Below are 19,919 nucleotides of genomic sequence, written 5' to 3'. Positions count from 1 at the left end.
TACCTATAATTCTGATATTTCCTTTTCTCATGGTGTCAGATAGCTCTTGAAATGTTTCTTCATTCCTGTTCCTTTTTATTTCTCTTTCTTTTTCTGTTTTAATTCTCTTTATTTCTGTGTCTTTGAGAGTGCTGATTGTTCTTCCATTTCATCTATTCTGTTTTCATTACATTCCCCAGCATTCTTTATCTCCTCTAGTGGCCTTTTCATCTCCTACATTTCTTCTATTTCCTTTTTTAACGTCTCATTTTCTTTCTTCAATGCATTGATTGCTTGTCTTACATTGTTTTTTTCTTTTTCATTTCTTTCATTTCTTCGTTTGCATTCTTCTATTCCTTGATGGCTTGTCTCATATCATTTTTCCCCTTCTCATCTTCTTTTTGTTTGTTTATCATGATGATTTTGAATTCTCTATCCAGTAGGCTGCGAAGTTCTTTTATTTCTTTGGTGATTTCTGGTCACTGATCTTTCTGTGGTGAGTTTTTCCCCTGTGGACTTGCTTGGGTATTTATTAGTCTTCTTTTCCCTGTCTTCTATTTTCTAATACTTTCTATTTGTTGAGATACAATGTTGCTGTTGTTGGCTGGCATTCTTTCTGGATGTTCCTTCTGTGATGGCTGAGGGACTCCCAGACACTGCAGTTGTGGAGGATGTTCTGAGCTGTGCTTTGTTTCAATATCTCTTGTTTTTCCAGCCCCCACTGTGTGGAACTGCATCTGTTGTCTCAGCTAGTAACAGTCAAGGGTCTCTTGTGGTGGTCAGCTTCTTCTAGTAACACATTGAGTCCTAGTCTCTGGAAGGTGCTGAGCTGACTTGTCTCTCTTTACCTCCAGGGCTTTAGTGGGGCTGAAGAGCAGCAAGCCTCCCATCTGAGGTACTTTCTAGCACCTGGGCACCTGGGTGCTCCTGGATCAGAGCTCTCCTATCAGAGCTCTCCAATCGCTGAGCCTCCCTCAGTTATCTTCCTTCTAGTGAGTACAGGATGCTCTCATTTTGATTGAAACTCATAGTATGTTAGTCAACAGTCCATTTTTAGTCTTATATTCCTGTGTGAACTTGGAAGTAGTGATTTCAGTGTCTTCACTCTGCTGCCACCTTGCCAGATCTCAATAATTCTTTAATTAGACCAGTATCAGATACAAATACTCCAAAGATGATATTGGGAAGGTGCAATTCTTGGTGATTATGTCAAACAGTCCAAAGTGCTCAAGAAGAAGACTGGATGATGTACTGAGAGTAAGCCAAGGCTGAAGATTATAAGTCTAGGTTTCAAATACACACCCTTTCTTTTCCAGAACTGCTAACTAATGGTCCTATTTTAAACTCCAAGGTCTGTCCATGTACCTCTCAGTGTCACTGGAGCTTTTGTGCCAATCAAGTATTTTCTTTAATCCAAGATGGGAAACACAAAGAGGAAAGCAAATTCCCTTTTCTACATTTCTCTGTTTATTTGCCTGATTTAAATAATGTTTAACAGTAACTTCCTCTACCTCTATAGATGCCAGCAATTCACTCAATGCACATTAACTGCACTCAACACAATCATCACAAGAAAACATCTGGATGCGCCTCATCTATGTGTAGATTAAAGACAGAGTTGGCACTAGACCAGAAATATGTCACCCCAAAACTAACATGGAAATCTGGACCTCCATTACTTCAGAATAGAGTCACAGTTGGATCCCAAGTCCTGAAAGAAGTAACTAATTGAAACAAGGGCAATAGCATGGGCCCTAATCCAGTACAATCTTTATATCCTTAAAAGAAGAGAAAGCCAGGCCCTTCCTGGTGGCGCAGTGGGTTAAAGAAAACACTAAGAAGCTAAAACCACTTGAGCATGAATTCAATCCCCACCCTGGAGGTGATCCACATGGCATAGTAGACCTCTCTTGTCCCGCCCATTATGCCTCTCAGCAGTTACTTTGTCAGTCTCCCTGTTCTGCTCCTCCACTTTGTCTCTGGTGAATCCTCTCATCGTCCCTGCACCTCTGGCATGTACCCCAGTTCTGTATGCACAAAATAATCTTTAAAAAAAAGAGGAAATCTGAACACAGGCACATGCACAGAGGGAAACCCACATGAAGCCCCAGGGTAGACATGGTTGGTCACCAGCCATGAGACATGTCTGGAAAATAGCCTTCCCTCAAGGCCCTCAGAAGGACTCAACCCATGGACATATGAACCTCAAACTTCTACTCTCAGAAATTGAAACCGCCAGTTTCAGTTGTCTACCAGTCTATGGTGCTTTATCAGGAAACAGCCAGAGTGGCTCCATTGCTCCCTCAGTATCTCACCTCAGCACAGGATGCACCACATCACAGTAGCTAAATAGGTAATGGCTGATTGTAACCATATACTCTGAGGCCTGGCTTTCCCAAATCACCTCTCTCCAGCATCTCATCCCTGACCAGTGGGCCCCTGCCCATCATGCCTAGCCCTCACCTTATAGAATCACCTGCGGTTCACAGCAGGGCTCCCTAAGTGGGCCCCCTCATCTACTCCTGAGTGTCTAACCCAATCCTGGAATAATTTCCAATATATGTGAGATCCTCTTTCCTCACAAAGACAGATGCACAGAGAAACATTCCCTATGCTCTTTCCAGAAAGTATCCCTGGCAAGAATCAGCAAGATAGTGTGCAAACACATGAACCTCATTTTCTCTCAGAAAATGGCAGCTGCAGAGAGGAGAGGACACTTGCCAGGAGGCCTCCAAGGGAAGATGCTGGATCTCAACCATGAGATACATCCCTAGTTCCTGACACAGCCAGCCACAAAGAGAGCAAAATGTGAAAATCTCTTCTGATCTAACTATAATTTTGATATGACTCTAGATACAGCTGAAGACATAGTTTCATCGCTCACCAATGAGTTGCTTCATTTTTCCAATTTATTAACTCTCCCCTAGTAATAGGGTATTCTGGCTTAAAAATCAATTTAAAAAAAAGAGGGTGGGAGCAAAAGGGTAAGGGCCCAAGGGTGGAGATGGAGGGAGGATTAGGACTTTGCTGGGGTGACCTGGTGTGCTAACACATTTGTAGAAGGGTAAGCCTGTATCCTTGAAACACAGATATAAACATTATCTGCATATAAAGCAATAAAAGACTACAACTTCTCTTGAAAATCTGAGGATGGGGCATCCCATTCAAGATCTTACAATGAGAGCCGGCACTGCATCAATTTTTAAAAAGAGATGAAATTTGGTGTGGAACAGTAGATTAGAAGGAAGAAAAGATCAAATCATCTTCCTTCGAAAGTAGTCACCTGCAGAATTTGGCACCACTGGCTTCATACACAGATGAGTCTTGTTGATAGACCTTAAAGTCAACTATCTATGGGAAGTTATATTCATACCTTAGGTTCAAAAGGGTTTTATTCATTGAGCAATAATTAAAACAATTTTAAATGTGCTCAATCATGGATCCCTAAGGTTAAGAGGAAAATAAAGCAGGAGCTACCAGCAACAATAAAAATAAGCCCCAAAACTGTGTGTAGCCCTGATGAGAATCTACACATGCTACCCACACTGGCAGGGGTCACACAGTCCTACAAAATCATGCCAGCATCACGCAACAGCACCCCCTGGGGAACAGGTAAGCTCACTCTGCCATCCATCACAGATGTCAATTATTTTTCCCTGTACAGGTATGACTGGAAATTAATATGCACCGAATGCCATTGTGGGAACATCTTGAATAGACTCTTGGTAGTGCAGTTTGTAATCATGATCCAGCTTACAGTTTCAGCCTAAGAAGAAATCGCCCTCTAGCTGGAGACCAAATCAATCAGAAAGTGTAGCTTACACGTCTTCCTGAGGTAGTTCCAAGGGCTGACATGAAAAGTTCTTATTGCAAAATTAATGTAGAAATATTATTTCAATGGCAATAAACTTAGTTCTGGAAAAGGAGGAATAATTCAAATGAAAAGTACAAGGGTTTGCACTGGGAATTTTAGCCCCCTACTTTGAAAATAGGAATCTTTCGGTAAGCAAAACCCTATTCTGTAGTTATACAATGATTTGCAAATGGTGCATTCAAAGAAGAAAGGATTCCAAAAGGAACAACTTGTATGTCAGTCAAGATTGCAAAGATTAATATTTATGAAAACAATTGGCAAACAACAGCCCATGATCCAAGAACAAAAAATGCTACAGCAGATGTCTCGTCAGGAGGCTACAGACGATGAGAAGCGGCATACTCTCAACCATATGTTTTCTCAGCCTTGAGAAACGATATCCCTAGTCACTTGGGTTCTGGAGAACACAGAGTGTCTGTGCAAATAGTAAAGCAGAAGCTTTTATCACCAGGGAACTTTGAGCCAAGATTTCTGGCTTCATTTTGGAAAGACGATGCACAGAAAGCTAGCTGGCACAGGCACAGAAAATCAGCCAAATAACTAACTTCAAGAACTCAATCTGTCAAGAGATGGTAGATGAAATCAGAGTGGTCACTGGGTGTCCCAACCTGCATGGCGCCCAATCCCTCAGCTTTTGGCAACAGCACTGCAATTTTCTCATCAGAAAAAAGACCCTTCCCTCTCCCGTGCAATTCTGTGAAGACCTCTAGCCTTTTCTCCAACAGCTGTTTACCAGTTGGGCCTGTGACTAGGAAATCTAGGGTTGACATGCACAGAAAGGGAGAAAACCGAGCAGCTGGCCAGCAGAGGGGTCAGAGGTTTTGATTAGGTCACAGGACAGTCAGACAAGGTGGAGCTACACAAGCAAGCTGGATGGGTTTGTGTAAAGGTCTAGCAAGGTCAAGCCTGCATGGACTAGTGAGGAGAAGCAGCAGTTCCTGTTAATGGAAACTTTCATCGTGTTACAGACTTGGAGGAATGTGCTTATACATAGTCAAAACCCACGTGGATAGCAGCCACCCCACATGATGGTGGCAGGGCTGGGGCCGAGTCCTGGAAGGATGGAGGGAGGGGGTGATCAGGATGCTGCAAGGCCTGGGTGAAAGCGAGGGCCTGAATCTCAAAGCTAAGGGTTTTAAGAGTGTAGAGGAATCACTCGGTGATGGGAAACCCACGGGGATTACAATTGAGATGGGGAAAAAAATGTACAAAATAATGCAAAAATAAACTATTGTATTAAAAAAAAGTGTGTAGAGGAATCAATGTAGAAGGAACAATGCAACAAAGCTTCTTCACGTACTGAAAGGGGGAAGAAAGACACCACTTTACAATTAAAAGAGCAAGGAGACCACTGGGGAGGCTGAGTCTCCCTTTTTGCTAAAAAGGTGGAGAGTACATTTAAGATGAAGGCAGACACACAGGAGCAGGTGCTGAATAGAACAGAGGGGACCAAAATCTCAGGAAACTGAGGAGGCGAGAAACAGCTGAATAAGGGGCCAGGATGAGGGCAAAGCATGGTGGAAGTAATACCACCAGTCTCCTCGAAAAAGCTGGTCATTCCTGAAGAAAGCGAACAAGCTGTCGAGGAGCCAAGGCCTTGTCACCTCTACCAAGGGTTCACCAACTCCAGATATGGCACTGCCTATTTGCAGGCTGAACAAGAACATAAATAATTACAAGCACCAGAGTGGTCAATGATGAGGCATTCTAAGAAGCAGCCGCTCAAAGCTACTCCCAAGTGTGAGATGGTTACTGGTTACCACTCAGCTTCTAACAAGCAACTCATCATTACTCTAATCTGTCATTTTGCAGAGAAAATGAGATCAATGCAATACCTGGGATGGAAGTGATGGAAGTATATGTCTCTGAGTGTTGTCCACATAATTCCATCTATTTGATCTTCATCATAAGCATTTAACATGTTTTTTTTTTTAAGGCCCCCTTGTTTTTAACAGGCAAAATAGGCAGTAAACCTTAGTTAAAAGTTTCCCCTCTATTATTTATTAGCCTGGGCAACATAATGATCTCTGTCTAGTCTCCTTTCCTAAAACTGATAAGTGGATCAAGAAGATATAGCATATATACACAATGGAATATTACTCAGCAATCAAAAAAGATAAACTTATGCCATTTGTGGGAACATGAATGGAACTGGAAGGGATCATGGTTAGTGAAATAAGCCAGAAAGAAAAAGAAAAATATAGGATGGCTTCACTCATAGCAGGAGTGTAAGGGATCAGGAAAAAATATAGATATAGTGATTGTAATAAAGTAAAAAAGAACATCAACTAACAACTATAAACCAGAAGCATTTAAGATGATTTTAATGGTCCTTGGGTCCTCTCTTTGATTGTTTCATGCCATGGGTTTATTATACCAAGCTGCTGTACTGTGCATATTATTAACACGCCATATTTGTTGTCCCTCTCCCACGACTATAAAAGGAGTAGAGTCTATAATTTGAGTTTTAATTAAAAATTCAGCCAAAGGCTAGGAACAACTGAGAAAAGATAAGCCTAACAATTGCACTCAGCCATCTGCAAATATTCAAAATGTTGTGTGCTGTCTTGTGCTAAGAAACCAAGATTTATCAAAAAGTGAGTAAGCACCAGATGGAATGTGCAGACATTTAGCCTTCCTTGAAGCAATCAGAAAAAGGTGGATGTTCAAAATTAGTCAAAACATGTGAAGAGGTACCTTTAGATGGCCGGCATGATTTTACACAAGAAAACTGCTGTCCTCTGCCTGCCATGGGTGACATCTTACAGTTCAGTGGTATTCTGATATCAGAATAAAACAAGTATCATGCAGTGACTGTAAGCACATGCCCTGGAACCAAACACTTAGGCCAGCTCAGTGTTCAACCTGGCCCTACCATTTTTTTTTTATTTTTATGTGACCTTGGAGAAATTTCTGGACCTTTCTGGGCTGTGGATTCCTCAAGGTATTGTTATGAGGATTACTGAATGAACATGTAAAGTAGTTGTACAAGCTTCTGGTCCAACCACCTGGTTTATGTGTGTGTGTGTATGTGTGTATATACTTGTGTATACACACAATGTATACATATACATACACACAATATAAATGGAAAATATATACATACTATGTGTGAGGCAAACACAAGGAAATACTACTCAGCAATTAAAAAAAAATGACGTTCTTGCACTGGACTATGGTGATGGCACAAGGGTGATTTGGTGATGGGAACCCCATGAGGATTACAACTGAGATGGAAAAAGGCACAAAATGATGTAAAAATAAACTATTATATTACTTAAAAAAAATGAACTTCTGCCACTTGTGACACCATGGATGAATCTGGAGAGGATGATGATATATGAAACAAATCAGAAGAAAGAAAAATATCACAAAAAAATTTTAAAAATTAAAAAAAAATCTCAAAGGGCCAGTTTATAAACTCTTAAAATCCAAATATAAAACCAAGTCAACCAAGAAATGTAAATCATACCACAATGAGGTATGCAACCTCATACCAGTGAGATTGGCCCATATTTAAAAAAATAACACAACCATAAACAAGAGAAGTGTTGGTGAGGGTGTGGGGAAAAAGGAAGCCTTGTGCATTGTTGGTGAGAATATAGACTGGTCCAACCCCCACCGAAAGCACTGTGGAGGCTCCTCGAAATGGATATGCCATACAACCTAACAATTCCATTCCTAGGTATCTACCCAAAGAACACAAAAACATTAATTTGAACAGAAACCTGCACTCTTCTGTTTATTGCAACACTATTTACAACTGCCACACTAAACGTCCCAAAATAGATGAATGGATCGAGAAGATGTGTAGGCATATGCAATGGAATACTACTCTGTGGTCAAAAAGAGAAACTCTTGTCACTTGTGACAGAATGGATGGAGCTGGAGATTATGCTCGGTGAAATAAGCCAAAAGGAGAAAGCCAAATACCGGACGCTGTCATTTGTATGTGGAATACAGATAAGCCAAATACAAAATTAGACAAACTGTAAAGCAAACCCTTGAAAGCAGACCATAGATCTGAGACATCCAGGAGAGGAGAAGGAGAGGCGGGAGTTGGGGGTGAGGACTGGGGGTGCTCTGGTGAGGTAGAGCTATGTCGAAAAGCTGAGGGAGAAATCCTCTAAATCAAAAAAATTAACAGTGATGTCAAGCAACACTACTTCAATTAGAAAATTAAAAATTAAAAAGAACCAGACAGGGTGGTGTGGAAGTGGGAGAGGAAAGGGATCCAGTGGGACAGGGTGGGGGTTACTGGGCACAGGTGAGGCATGGGTGATGGGCAGTGTGCAAGTGTGGCTTGTAGAGGTTTTAACCTATCTGCCCAGAGCAGATACAAAAATGTAAACCTATTTCACCTCAATAAACACAATTTGGAAAAGTGTTAGCTGTTATTTGGATAGTGAACCTGAGAGTAGTGAGATCACATTTCCCTGTCTATTTTCAATGAAGATTTCTAAAACCCTCAGGTTTCTGAGGGAGTGGAAGAGTCAAAGTCTGAAGGAGGTGCTTTCCAAGGCAACACAACTACATATCCTTTGTTTTCCCTGCAGGTAGGGTCAGGAAACCTTGCTTCACTCCCTGCTTAGCTGGGTTCTCACGGTCTGATTCTTAATCATCTTAGTCTCTGAGCCTCAGTCTTATCAGGCCCTTCCTGATGGCACAGCGGGTTAAAGCACAGCACTGTCAAGAAGCAAAAGCCACTGCAGCACAAGTTCGATCCCCACCAGAGGAGACCCACATGGCGTGGCAGACCTCTCCTGACCATCCGCTGCTCCCCTCAGCAGTGTACTTTATTGATATGCCTGTTCTGCTCCCCACTCTGTCTCAGGTGAAACCTCTCACTGCCTCTGCACCTCTGGTCTGTACCCCAGTTCTGTATGCATGAATAAATAAACCTTTTAAAAAAGAAAACAAAACACACTGTCTTTCTAAAAAAAAAAGATGGAGATTTCAAAATAGTACTCAGAGCGTTGTGAAGAGGATCCCAGGGGACCTGAGAGTGAGTTTGCAGATTTGCAAGTAGCTTCTTAGAAGAGGCCCAAGAACTGGCTCTGAGTCGCACACCCTGGGCTGCAGATCTCCTCTGAGAGACCTGATGAAGGTTTGGAACAGCTGGGCCCCAGTCTGATCTGTAGAATTCACCACCTCTGCATCTCTTGCCTCCTCCAGGAGCTGCCAGAGCCTAGTAGCCCCAGACACCAATCCTGCCCTGCAATAGGAGACCTGATGCTGGTGGAGGCCAGAGGGGCCTCTGCACTGTTCACACCAGCTAACCTGGCCTACCTGGTGTGTCCCTGCTCAGCTGGACCTCAGCTCTCCCCAGAGGCCCTGCTGTCTCCACACTCTCCAGGGGTGCAATGACAGGTCCCCTGCTTACTGCTCTGTGCCCAGAGCAGGGAAGGGAGGTATCCCTGGAAGGGAAAGTATCCCTGGAAGTGGCTGAGGAATTCCATTTTCTGTGTTCCAATTCGACCATCATCATTCCTCTGCTCCAGCGACCCTGGGCTGAGTTGGATGTGTCTGTGCCATATCTGAGTTCCCCCTTTTTCCTCTCCAAGTCAGGCAGCAACAACGGCAACCCACAGGTTAGACACAGTGCCTCCTGCTGGTGATCCCCCAGTCAGGCCTCTAGGCCACAGTTCTGCCCACCCTTCCTGGGTTACAAACCAATGCAAGTAGAGCACCACATGATACTTCTCAGATGTGCCGGTGAGGTCGCGAGCTGCCCTCCCAGTCAGCAATGCTGCTCTCTCCTGTGGGAAAGTCAGTCCATCCACAAACATGCTGAGCACAAATGTGTGTGGGCACGTGCTGGCACCGGCTTGGGGGTTGGAGTATGTGGCCAGCGTCTGCCCTGAGGCTGGGCCCCCAAGTGGACCGGGAACGGCAGTACCCAGAGGCTTTGCACCATGTTTCATCATCAAACTCCCCTCAAGAAGTGTCTCGCTAACTTCAATTTCATCATCAAACTCCCATCAAGAAGTTTCTAGTTAACTTCAAATAATAACCCATACCAAAGAAAAACTATCACTAGGCATGCTACTGAAAGTTCTACAAGAAGGGCTAGAGGATTTCACAATTGCCCAGCAGAATTGAGTGGAATTAAGAGAAACTAATTGTGGGCTGTTTCCTCAAAAAGTAGGATAGCTTCTCTAGGACATAATTCGTATTATAATTTCACAATATACTTTTTTTTTAAAACATTTATTCATTTATTTATGGGGTACAAGCCAGAGGTGCAGGATTCACCAGAGACAGAGTGGGGAGCAGAACAAACTAACTGACAAAGTACATTGCTGAGGGGAGCAGCGGGCGAGACGGGATAAGACTGCTGGGCCAAGTGGGCCACCTCCGGGGCGGGGACTTCTCAGTGCTGTGCTCTAACCCGCTGCGCCACCAGGCAGGGCCCACAATATATCATTTTAGCGGGTTTTCTCTTATTTTTTTCTGTTTTTTTCTTTACTTTTTGCAAGGTACAAGTCTTTTGTTTTGTTTTGTTTTTTGTTTTTGTTTTTAATTTGTTTGTTGTTTAGCCACACTGCCATTTTCACCTACAATCATTCACCATGAAATGCCTTATACTTACTGGAGGCAAAGAACTGATGACTAATTTTGGAGTATTGGTAATATTTGATCATCAACTTACACAAAATCATACCATAGCTCATAAGTGTTCAGGCACTGATGTAAATCATATTTTTATATGGGAAAGGCTTAATTAAGAATTTTATGATTATATGTAAAATGGGGTTAAGATTACTATCCCAAATCTAGTAAACCCATCACCTTTACAGGCTGACAATGACTGGGCCAGAATAGCATTCTTAAGGAGTACATTTCTGAAAGTAATTGTGCCTACCTTTAACCTTAGTCTTCTTGCCTACATGAAGATATATAATAAAAATTTCAAAAGTTTATTATGTTTCTAAAATAGATCTGTTCTCATAAGGAGACATTAACATATTTTCCTATTTCCAACAAATTAGTTACCAAGTTAAAGCAACACACCCCCACACACATCACAATACAAGAGCAACTTAGATGGTACAACAGCTTTAAAATTCCTCTTATGTTTCTAGTTTAAAACATTTGAATACTGCAAGAAAAACTATATTCACTTCTAAAATATATTTAATAAGCTCTACAACACCATCTGATGCTAAAACTGAAATAATTTTGTTAGCAAAAACAGTTATTATTGGGCACTCCCTGGTGATGAGGGGACTAAAGCGCAGCACTGTGAAGCTGGCCATGGCCACTTCAATGCAAGTTCTATCCCCAGCCAGGGAGGTGACCACATGGCACGGCAGACCTCTCCTGTCTCATCCATTGCTCCCCTCAGCAGTGTACTTTGTCGATTGGCCTGTTCTGCTCCCCACTCTGTCTCTGGTGAAGCCTCTCACCACCTCTGCACTTCTGGCCTGTACCCAGTTCTGTATGCATTAAATAAATAAATCTTTAATAAAAAAAAAAGTTATTACTGAATTCTTAAGCTACAGTGCATGCTGGGTAGCAATTCTACTTCAGTTGATTTGCCTGCTAGACAGTGAAATGAGCATATGCAGAGAAGGTGAGTAACTTTGCACAGACTCACCACAAGAGGAACAGGCTGGAATTCATATATTCACAGCTGTGTAACTTGCGCTGGGCCCCACAGGCCTGCATGTCAGATTTAGGAGTTAAGCTCCTAGGCACAATTCTGATTTGCTACTTTTGCCGCTCCTCAAAATCAGAAATAAGAGATCACTTATAATGATTATTTTTCCCCTCCTGAGGAAAAGAATAAACTTTTCTTAATCCAGTAGACAGCAAGCTTTGGAGTTACAGAAAAGATGAAGATATCTTAAAAATAACTCAAGGCATCGTTTTTAACAATCTTTAGCTCATCTCCCTCCATACACCAGCTTCAAACTGAGAAGCCACTTTCTGTCATTCAAGATGGACATGCCCCCTGGCCCAGCAGGACATCTGGCAAGGTCAGTGGCTCTCCACTGTTGCTGTGCTGGCTGTGGAAGACTGCAGAGACACAAGGAGTGTTCTGGGATGGCCATATTATAAAGGACCCGAGAATTCTGTAGCTACTGGAAATTCAGAGCCTGAGCACAGGTAGGGGCTAGGGAGGGGGATGATGACCTCCAGAGTTGCTAATCCTCGTCCCCCAGGCCCCGTCAGCTCAGTTACAACCTTCAAGCCTTTCCTTCGCAGCTCCCTAATGCTTTACAGCTGACACAACTGCACATTCAGTCAAGAATAAAGTGAAATTACGTCTCCTTTAATTTAGATGACAATCTTACAAATAGAAGAATTATCATTATAAGTCTCATAGGCTGTTTGGTTCTGTTCTGCTAGCAAAGACATGAGCTTGGGAGCCGAAATGCTTGGGATGGAACACCACCAGCTCTCTTCCACCCACGAGATGTTAGACCTTAAACTCTACTCCACAGTGAGAGAGAACACCATGACCTGTGGCAAACGGTTGATTAAATAAGGCAATACATAGAAATGGTGGGGAAGTGTATCTGACATGCAGTCACTGCTGACTGCCGTGCCTTTAGAGAAGCCAGTGCCTGACACCTCACCATAGCTATACCGTACCATGCAGCGCTCTACTACAGGGGCAGCTGCCAGATTTCACGGCAGTAGTCACCCAAGGACGTATAGCGTTTTAAAGCTGAAGATTTTTAAAACATTGAGCCTAATATCTTTATTGTCCTGCAGACTACATGTTTGTCAGTGTAATTTATGAGTAGATAAAAAAACACCTTCAGGGAAATATGATTAGTATTCTGAAAAGGTCAACTTCCATGGGTTCCCAGTAAATATGCTCATTATTCATTATCTTTCCAACTCTAAAGTACAAAAGCACTGAATTTTATGTATTTGGGATCAGATCTTATAGACAGCTTTACTTTTTATGATTTATGTATGTCTCTTCCTTTTACAAGCAAAAATTTGTAATGCTCGATACATTTTAATGAGAATGTATACCAGTGGAAAATGAAGAAAGCTGAAAAAACACCCTTGAAACCAAGCTAACCCTCTGAGTACATCCCTAATTCTTGCTCCCCATGTCACCCCACCTTTATCAAACCCACACAGCACTTCCTGTCTCTATTGCCCTGCCACATAGAGCCTTACTCAGATGCGGACTTGAGGTACCTCTAAAGGCACAGAAGTGTTGAGCTATAATGAAGTTATTCCATGAAACAGAATGTGCAGAACCCCCTTTTCCCTGTAAGTAGCCTGGTTAGGGCATAAACATCTCTGGGAGGACCACTGTCCAGTATCTCACATGGACCCTTTTACTGACCTGGGCATGTAGGTGCAGAACTTGCCTGTGACTGATTAAGTTACTACATGTGCTCTTAAAATGTACATGAGGCATAAACGTTCTTTCACTTTACTGTCATCACAATATTTGAGGGAATTTTACTAACTTTCTACATCCATTCTAGGAGGCATCTAGGCAGGCAGTATTACTTGCACACGTGTAAGGTAGAAAGATTCAGAGAATCTCTCCCAGCCTTTTTTTTTTTTTTTTTTTTTTTGGTGGTAGTGAGGTCATAGAAAGATGATTAGATCAAAATGACTTTAAGGTTAGAAAACATTAGAAATAATACAGCCCTGACAGCTATTAGAAGGCATTTTTTTCTATTCTCTCTCTCCCCCATAACTTTCCTTCTACATAGTTTTTAAGTGTAAATAAATATGTCTGCTGTTGTGACCTAAAAAGCCTTTCAAACATGACCAATCTTAAAGGAGGACTAAGTTTTCCAGAATGTTAGAGTGATGTTTTTGTGATATTTATTTTGCTTTCCTGTCAGACTTGCCTAAAAAGACAATACTTCTTAAAAGGAAATTTTCTAAAATTTCACTAAGTTTTTTTGATAGTAGTTTTCTAGATATATTTTTCAAAGTTTACGGGTCAAGGAAAATAAATACTACAACAGTACATTTATGATCACTAGATGATTTCAGAGACACCATAACAGAAAATTAGGACCCCTTTACTTATATTACTCTGTGGAGACTCTTTAAGACGTGGCTCACACCTATCTTACCTGTCAGCCTTTTGGCACAAACTAAGAAGCAGGAAATAAGGAAAAATATAAAGCTAATTTAGGAGTTATAATCAAATATATTATAACTTACAAATCTTGTAAATTGTTATCAAGGTAAAATGTTGTAAATACTGGATAAAAATATGGTTACCAGATGGTTTTCCCCAATATGGCCTACAGAGCAGGCCAGCAAAAGGAGAAAACCAAAATCTCAGAGCTGGAAATTGTTCTGCAGGTTGCCCACACTATCCATGAAGCCAGTTTACACTTTGTTGCTCTATTTTTTTATTTTTACCATCTACACTAACAAACACACACACACACACACACATTATTTCTGACATGGGTGACGAAAGAAACAGAAAATGAAAATGAGGTTTTCTTTTAAGATGACATTTAAATTTAAATAGTGGATCTCAAATGCATTATTAGGTGTGCTCATCGGAAACACCTTTGTTTTTCTGTCTTCACTTAATTCTGGGAGATCTACTGCGGACAGTTCAAACACATATAATAGAAATCAGGTTGATGAGCTATTAGACAACCACCTAACTTATATGATTAAATACAACTCATTTCTCTGAATCTTTCTACCTCACATGTGTGCAAGTAACACTGCTTGCTCCAGAGGCCTCCTAGAATGGACATAGAAAGTTATTAGAATTCTTTCAAATATTTTGAAGACAGTAATGTGAAAGAACATTTGTGATTCATATACATTTTAAGAGCATACATAGTAATTTAATCAGTCACAGGCATGCTCTACACCTGCATGCCCAGGTCAGTAAAGGGTCCTTGTGAGAAACTGGACTGTGGTCCTCCCCAGAGATGTTTATGCCCTAACTGACGTACTTACAGGGAAAAAGGGGTTCTGCAGGTGAGATTTAGTAAGGACCCTAAGATGAGGAGATGCTGGACTAACCAGGTAGACCCAATGTACTCATGAGCATCCTTACAAAAAAGTGTCAGCAGAGTGAGAGGAAGAGGAAACATCACAATGATATGGGAGGAAGAGAGAAAGGAGTGGAAGGCAGTGCACCACTGGCCTTGGTGATGGAGAAGGGGCCATGGGCCAAGAAATGAGGAAGCTCCTAGAAAGCACAAAGAAACAAGTTCTCCCCTAAGAGTTTCCAGAACAAATATATCCTATTAACACCTTGGTTTTAAGATTTGACCACCCAACTGTAAGAAAACAAATATGCATGATTTTAAAACACAAGGCTTCTGGTAAAAGGAAGTGGATGATGTCATGAAGACACAGCCACTGTCCCCTTACTGATGACAGTGAGGGTTTCTCTGAGAGCAAAATTATAAAATAACAGCTTCTACCAGTTTCTGAAACCATTACCCAATAAGATTTTACCCAGACTGGTGCATCATTTAACTCCTATGCACTGACACAGATAATTAAGCACCAACTGTTTACAAAGAACTAGCTAGATCTCACTTAGTCATGTCACCGAGTATAGGTACTAGAATTATCCTGGATCTAACATGCTTTTCTTTCAAATAGCTTGGGTGTGGAGGGTGTCTTCTAGTTTACTGATGGAAATGCTCCTCGTTCCAAAACAAAGAATAACAAGTGGTCTGAAATCTAGAGCTCTTCCAGGCATCACTTTTTCTCACTTTGTCCTTAGCAGTCAGGACCACTAAGAAATGGTTAACTGTAAGTCCTTTTCGCCTTTTTTCTTTTTGTAGTAAAGTGACGATATTTCCACAGTCTTTAATATTTTTGTAGATGTTTTCTGAATCTTTTAACTATTTTGATGTTACAGTCTATCCACCTATGAATTAAAATTTGAATTTCAAAACAAGCTCAAAAAAATATATGAGCCTTCCTTAATAGTGATAGAGAATATTTGTTTTTATTATGCTTAGAACATAATGACTATCAACAATAGCAGGGAAGAAAGAGATCCAATGTCTGGCACATGCTGTGTGACCTCAGTCATATCGCATAACCACTCTGAGTCTCAATGACATCATCTATAAAACAAGAAGCTTGGGCTAGAAACAGAAACAGCCTGAAGTGTCATAAAAGAATAGCACGATTTTTTTTTTTTTTTTGTAATTCTATTGACAGAGCAATTACTACTGGCTGGAACATATGACAAGGACTATGCATTAGCTGGTCTACAAAGAACACTCTAGGGCTAGTGAGGCTGGTGGGTGTCAGCTACCAGGACTCCAGATGCAGCTGGTGCAGCAAGGAATAGCTGAGGGGCACTTCAGGCAACTGAGGAAGCAGAAAGTGGGGAGAACAGAGGGGACACAATGGAGACCCAGAACACCACAGTGGGGCAGAGGCTCTGGTGATTCCTGAGGGGTTCTCACAGGAGTCTCAGGGCGACCCTTAGCCAGCTGCATCAAGTGCTCAGTCCCCAGGGAGCAACTCACCGCAGCTATGCTAGTTGATGGAGTGATGCTCCCCACCAGCCTTCCCCAGCTTCACTTTCTGCCAGAAGGCTGTGCTGTGGGGGCCGGGTGGTGCCACTCACATCCTATTTTGTGAAGTGTGCCTCCCTTCTGGGAGGTCCCAGGGAACTGAACCACCAGAGTGTTCCATATCATGAAAGTCTGGACAAGTGACAGCTGGGAAGGGAGAAGTGAAAGATGCCAAGGTGATTTATTTTAGGGAGGTCTGGGAGATACACTAAAATATACTTGATATAGCAAAGTAAAGTCTTTCTTGATTTCCTCCCTCCTTTCCTTTAGAGTAAACCAGTAATAGTCCATTTCACACAGTGAAGCCTTTACACTTAGTGCTGTTCGTCACAACTTACTACTAACACCTGTATCACTCTGCTGTCAAAAACTTAAATTGAGCCCATTTTCCTACTTTAGAATCTATTGATAGTTCTTTACCACAAGTCAACCCACCTCTAGCATTACTGAAAGAATTGGACAGAGACAACAAAAAGTGTCAGAGAACTCAGTTAACTCTTATTTAAAGCCTAATATCTACTCAAACACATACATTGAATTTGTGAGTCCTGTGTCTCAGAGACTTTTGCTAAAATTGCACTGATACCTTGACTGATAATTCACCTTGCAGGCAGAGTTAAATAATGAAAAGAACTAGTGCAAGGCAGGAGAATTTTTGTTCACGGATGCAAGCTTCCAACTCAAATAGAGTATTTTGAAGTTGTGACCCCTCTATCAATATCCCAGATTCTACTGCATTTCTTTTTTATACAAGAATACATTTCAAATAAATAAAACAACCTATCACTATAATCATTTTTTGGAATCAATATACATGCATACATAAAATTCCTCCAATGTTAAACATATTATATGATTATTTAAAGAAAAAGACCAGAAAGTCATTCAGGAACTTGATAAAAGTTTTGTGTGTTATGCAATGTCAAAGAGTCAGAGGCTAGCTAAAAAATTGTCTCAGCCCACATTTTATGTCTGTGTGCATCACCTGGAACACTGAACATGCCTCCAGCTGTCCATGAATAAGCACTTGAGCTGTCATTGCTAATAAAAGACTTATTACCTACAAGTTGAAATTTCCTGAACATCATCAGTACAATGCTTAATTAAATATTCAGAACAGAAACATGCTATTCCATTGACGTTAAAAGAATTATTCTTTAACACTGGCATAATGTTATAAAAATAATATGAACACATATTTCCAATGAAAAAGTTCAACATATGCAAAATGCTTTGACATTTCAGCATGCAAAACTTTTTACAAAATATTAACAATGCCTCTTAGTTGCTTTTTGTTGGGCTGGGGGGTGGGGGGGGCAGGGGAGTCTTTAGTCCATTGAAACTAGATGACTATCTGTATATATAGTCAAGTTAAAATATAATGCAAATACAAATATGCTAAATATTTGTGCCATTCTAGACCTAGCTATTTCTCAAATCAAACCAGACAAAAAAGACGACTATAAAAACTCAAATTATTTATTCCTATAAACCATATACCATTAAAATATAATACCTGTAGTCACATACTAGCTTGTTGTAATATACTGGTATAGTATTCTAGAAATTCCACCTTAATTTAAGAATATCAAAACTTAAAGAAAATTACCTCTTCCACAAAGCTGTCTTTCTTCTCCAGCATTTCTCGCAAAGTCTGAAGAATTTTAATGCACAGCTTTTCTTCTTTTTCCATTAATTTCTTTGTATGATTAATCAACCTTAAGACAAAAGATCAAACTTTAAATAGGACAGTGATTTCTCTTCACGCTATGAACTAACACTGTATAATAAAAAGAAAGCCATCATACTATTGAGAATATGAAGTAAACCATAAATTTCACAAAGTTTTGAAACTTTAAAGTTTTTAAATTACAAGTCAGCTGCTCCACATGCTTTGTTTTCCAGGCAGTGGAAAGCTTCACTATTTCCAGGTAGCATACTTTGAATGGGATGGAATTCTTTTTGAAAAACTAAAACTCTTCCATTCCATCTCATGAACAAAACATACCTGTAGAGAGATGTGAGTATTGGCAGTATATTTTATTATATTATGTTACACCATCTTATTCTCTTTGTTTTAAATGACACTAATTATATAGCAGTGATAATGAACAACACTGAGACCTTAGCATAGGAAGCTATGGTCTGGTTTCCATTAACATCACTGAGCTGCTTTTCATTGCTCATGCTTATAGAAACAGGTATTCTAGAAATTCTACTTTTAGAATGTCAAAATATACAGAAAATTACTTCATACATAAAGCTAAAAAAAAGTGATTAAGAAAAAAGAAAAAAAAACCTAGCATCAAGACAATCCACCCATTTACAAATCTTGCTACAATGTGGACACATCCTTTCTGCCACCTGCCTGCAGCCCAGCGCCTGGTGCCTGCTGCCCACCCCGACAGCAACCTGCCTCTCCTGGATGCTTACCAAGCCTGCAACAGGCCAATCTTGCTTCAGCACAGACCAGCACTTCCTCGGAGTGACTTTATATCACCTCCAAAGACATGTGTCTCTAAGTTCTCAGAGGCTATATCCAACAGAGCTTTCTCTGCCACAGCTGAAATGTCCTGCATCTCTGCTGTCAAATTGGTCAGCTGCCTATGGCCACTGAACACTTAAACAGGTGCTGTGACCGAGGAGCTGAATGTTTTCAGGAATTAAATCTTCATGTAAATTGTCACATGGAGACAGGAGAACCACACTGACAGCCTACTTCTGTTGCCAGGTTGGAAAGCTTTTTTTCTGAAGAGCCGAATAGCAAAGCCTGGTGGGTCCTGTAGGTCTGGGTGGCAACTGGTGGGCTCCACCATCATAGCAGATGTACCCATGAACACCTGACGCTGTTTCAATAAAAGTTTATTAGCATTGTTTTGTGTCTCTTACTATTTTTTATTCTGAACATTTAGGTGATTCAAAAATAAAAATTATGTTAAAGATATAGCAGAGAAAAACAAACTAGACTTTACTTACCAAAATAACAAGGAGATCAATTTGGCCTGCAGGCAGAGTGCAGCAGCCCTGGGTCTAGACTACCCAGACTCAGAGATCTACAGTGCATTCATTTCCTGAGTTAAACTCCTCAAGCTTATTGCCCTCTTTTAAATATATCTTCTGTACATTAATACAGATTCATAGGCAACGAAGGGCATTTTTCAAAAACTCTTTATACTGCATTACTTGGCAATTTTTTTTTCCCTCTCTCTTATTGGCCTCATCAGTTTTGTAGATATTCTGGAGCTCATCACTTAAAAATTCTTAGTAGAAGACTGGCAAATGTCCAGCAAGTACATTCTCCCCAGTCTCCTCAAGACACAATGGATTTAAAGCCAAGAATCTAGAATCCTGGCCATAAAAGAGAAGCTTTACCCATTCTGCAACACGTTCCCCACTGGCAATTCCCATCTCACACCAAGTTTCCCCAGATCTCAGCTTTAACAGGTAAAAGACAGGAGCCATTCCTGGGTTCCCTAGCTCTTCACTGACTGCTTTAGTGCATCACGGTCACAGCACAGGTTTTGGGACTTCTGTCAGCTACGTCCTTCCCTACT

General features: G+C 41.0%; 1 protein-coding gene across 1 annotated transcript in view; it reads right to left on the bottom strand.

Moving 5' to 3' along the window:
• ITPR2 (inositol 1,4,5-trisphosphate receptor, type 2) overlaps positions 1–19,919 on the bottom strand; it is a 450,179-nt gene that overhangs the window by 194,985 nt on the left and 235,275 nt on the right. Inside the window, exon 37 of the mRNA XM_004693199.2 lies at positions 17,975–18,083. Within this exon, the coding sequence (XP_004693256.1) occupies positions 17,975–18,083 (109 nt within the window). The remainder of the gene's footprint in view (positions 1–17,974; positions 18,084–19,919) is intronic.

The sequence above is a fragment of the Condylura cristata genome, unplaced genomic scaffold (assembly GCF_000260355.1).
Source record: "Condylura cristata isolate star-nosed mole 26May11 unplaced genomic scaffold, ConCri1.0 scaffold00036, whole genome shotgun sequence".
Lineage (NCBI taxonomy): Eukaryota > Metazoa > Chordata > Mammalia > Eulipotyphla > Talpidae > Condylura > Condylura cristata.
The sequence above is the reverse complement of the archived record's forward strand: the minus strand, read 5'-3'. Positions and strand labels throughout refer to the sequence as shown.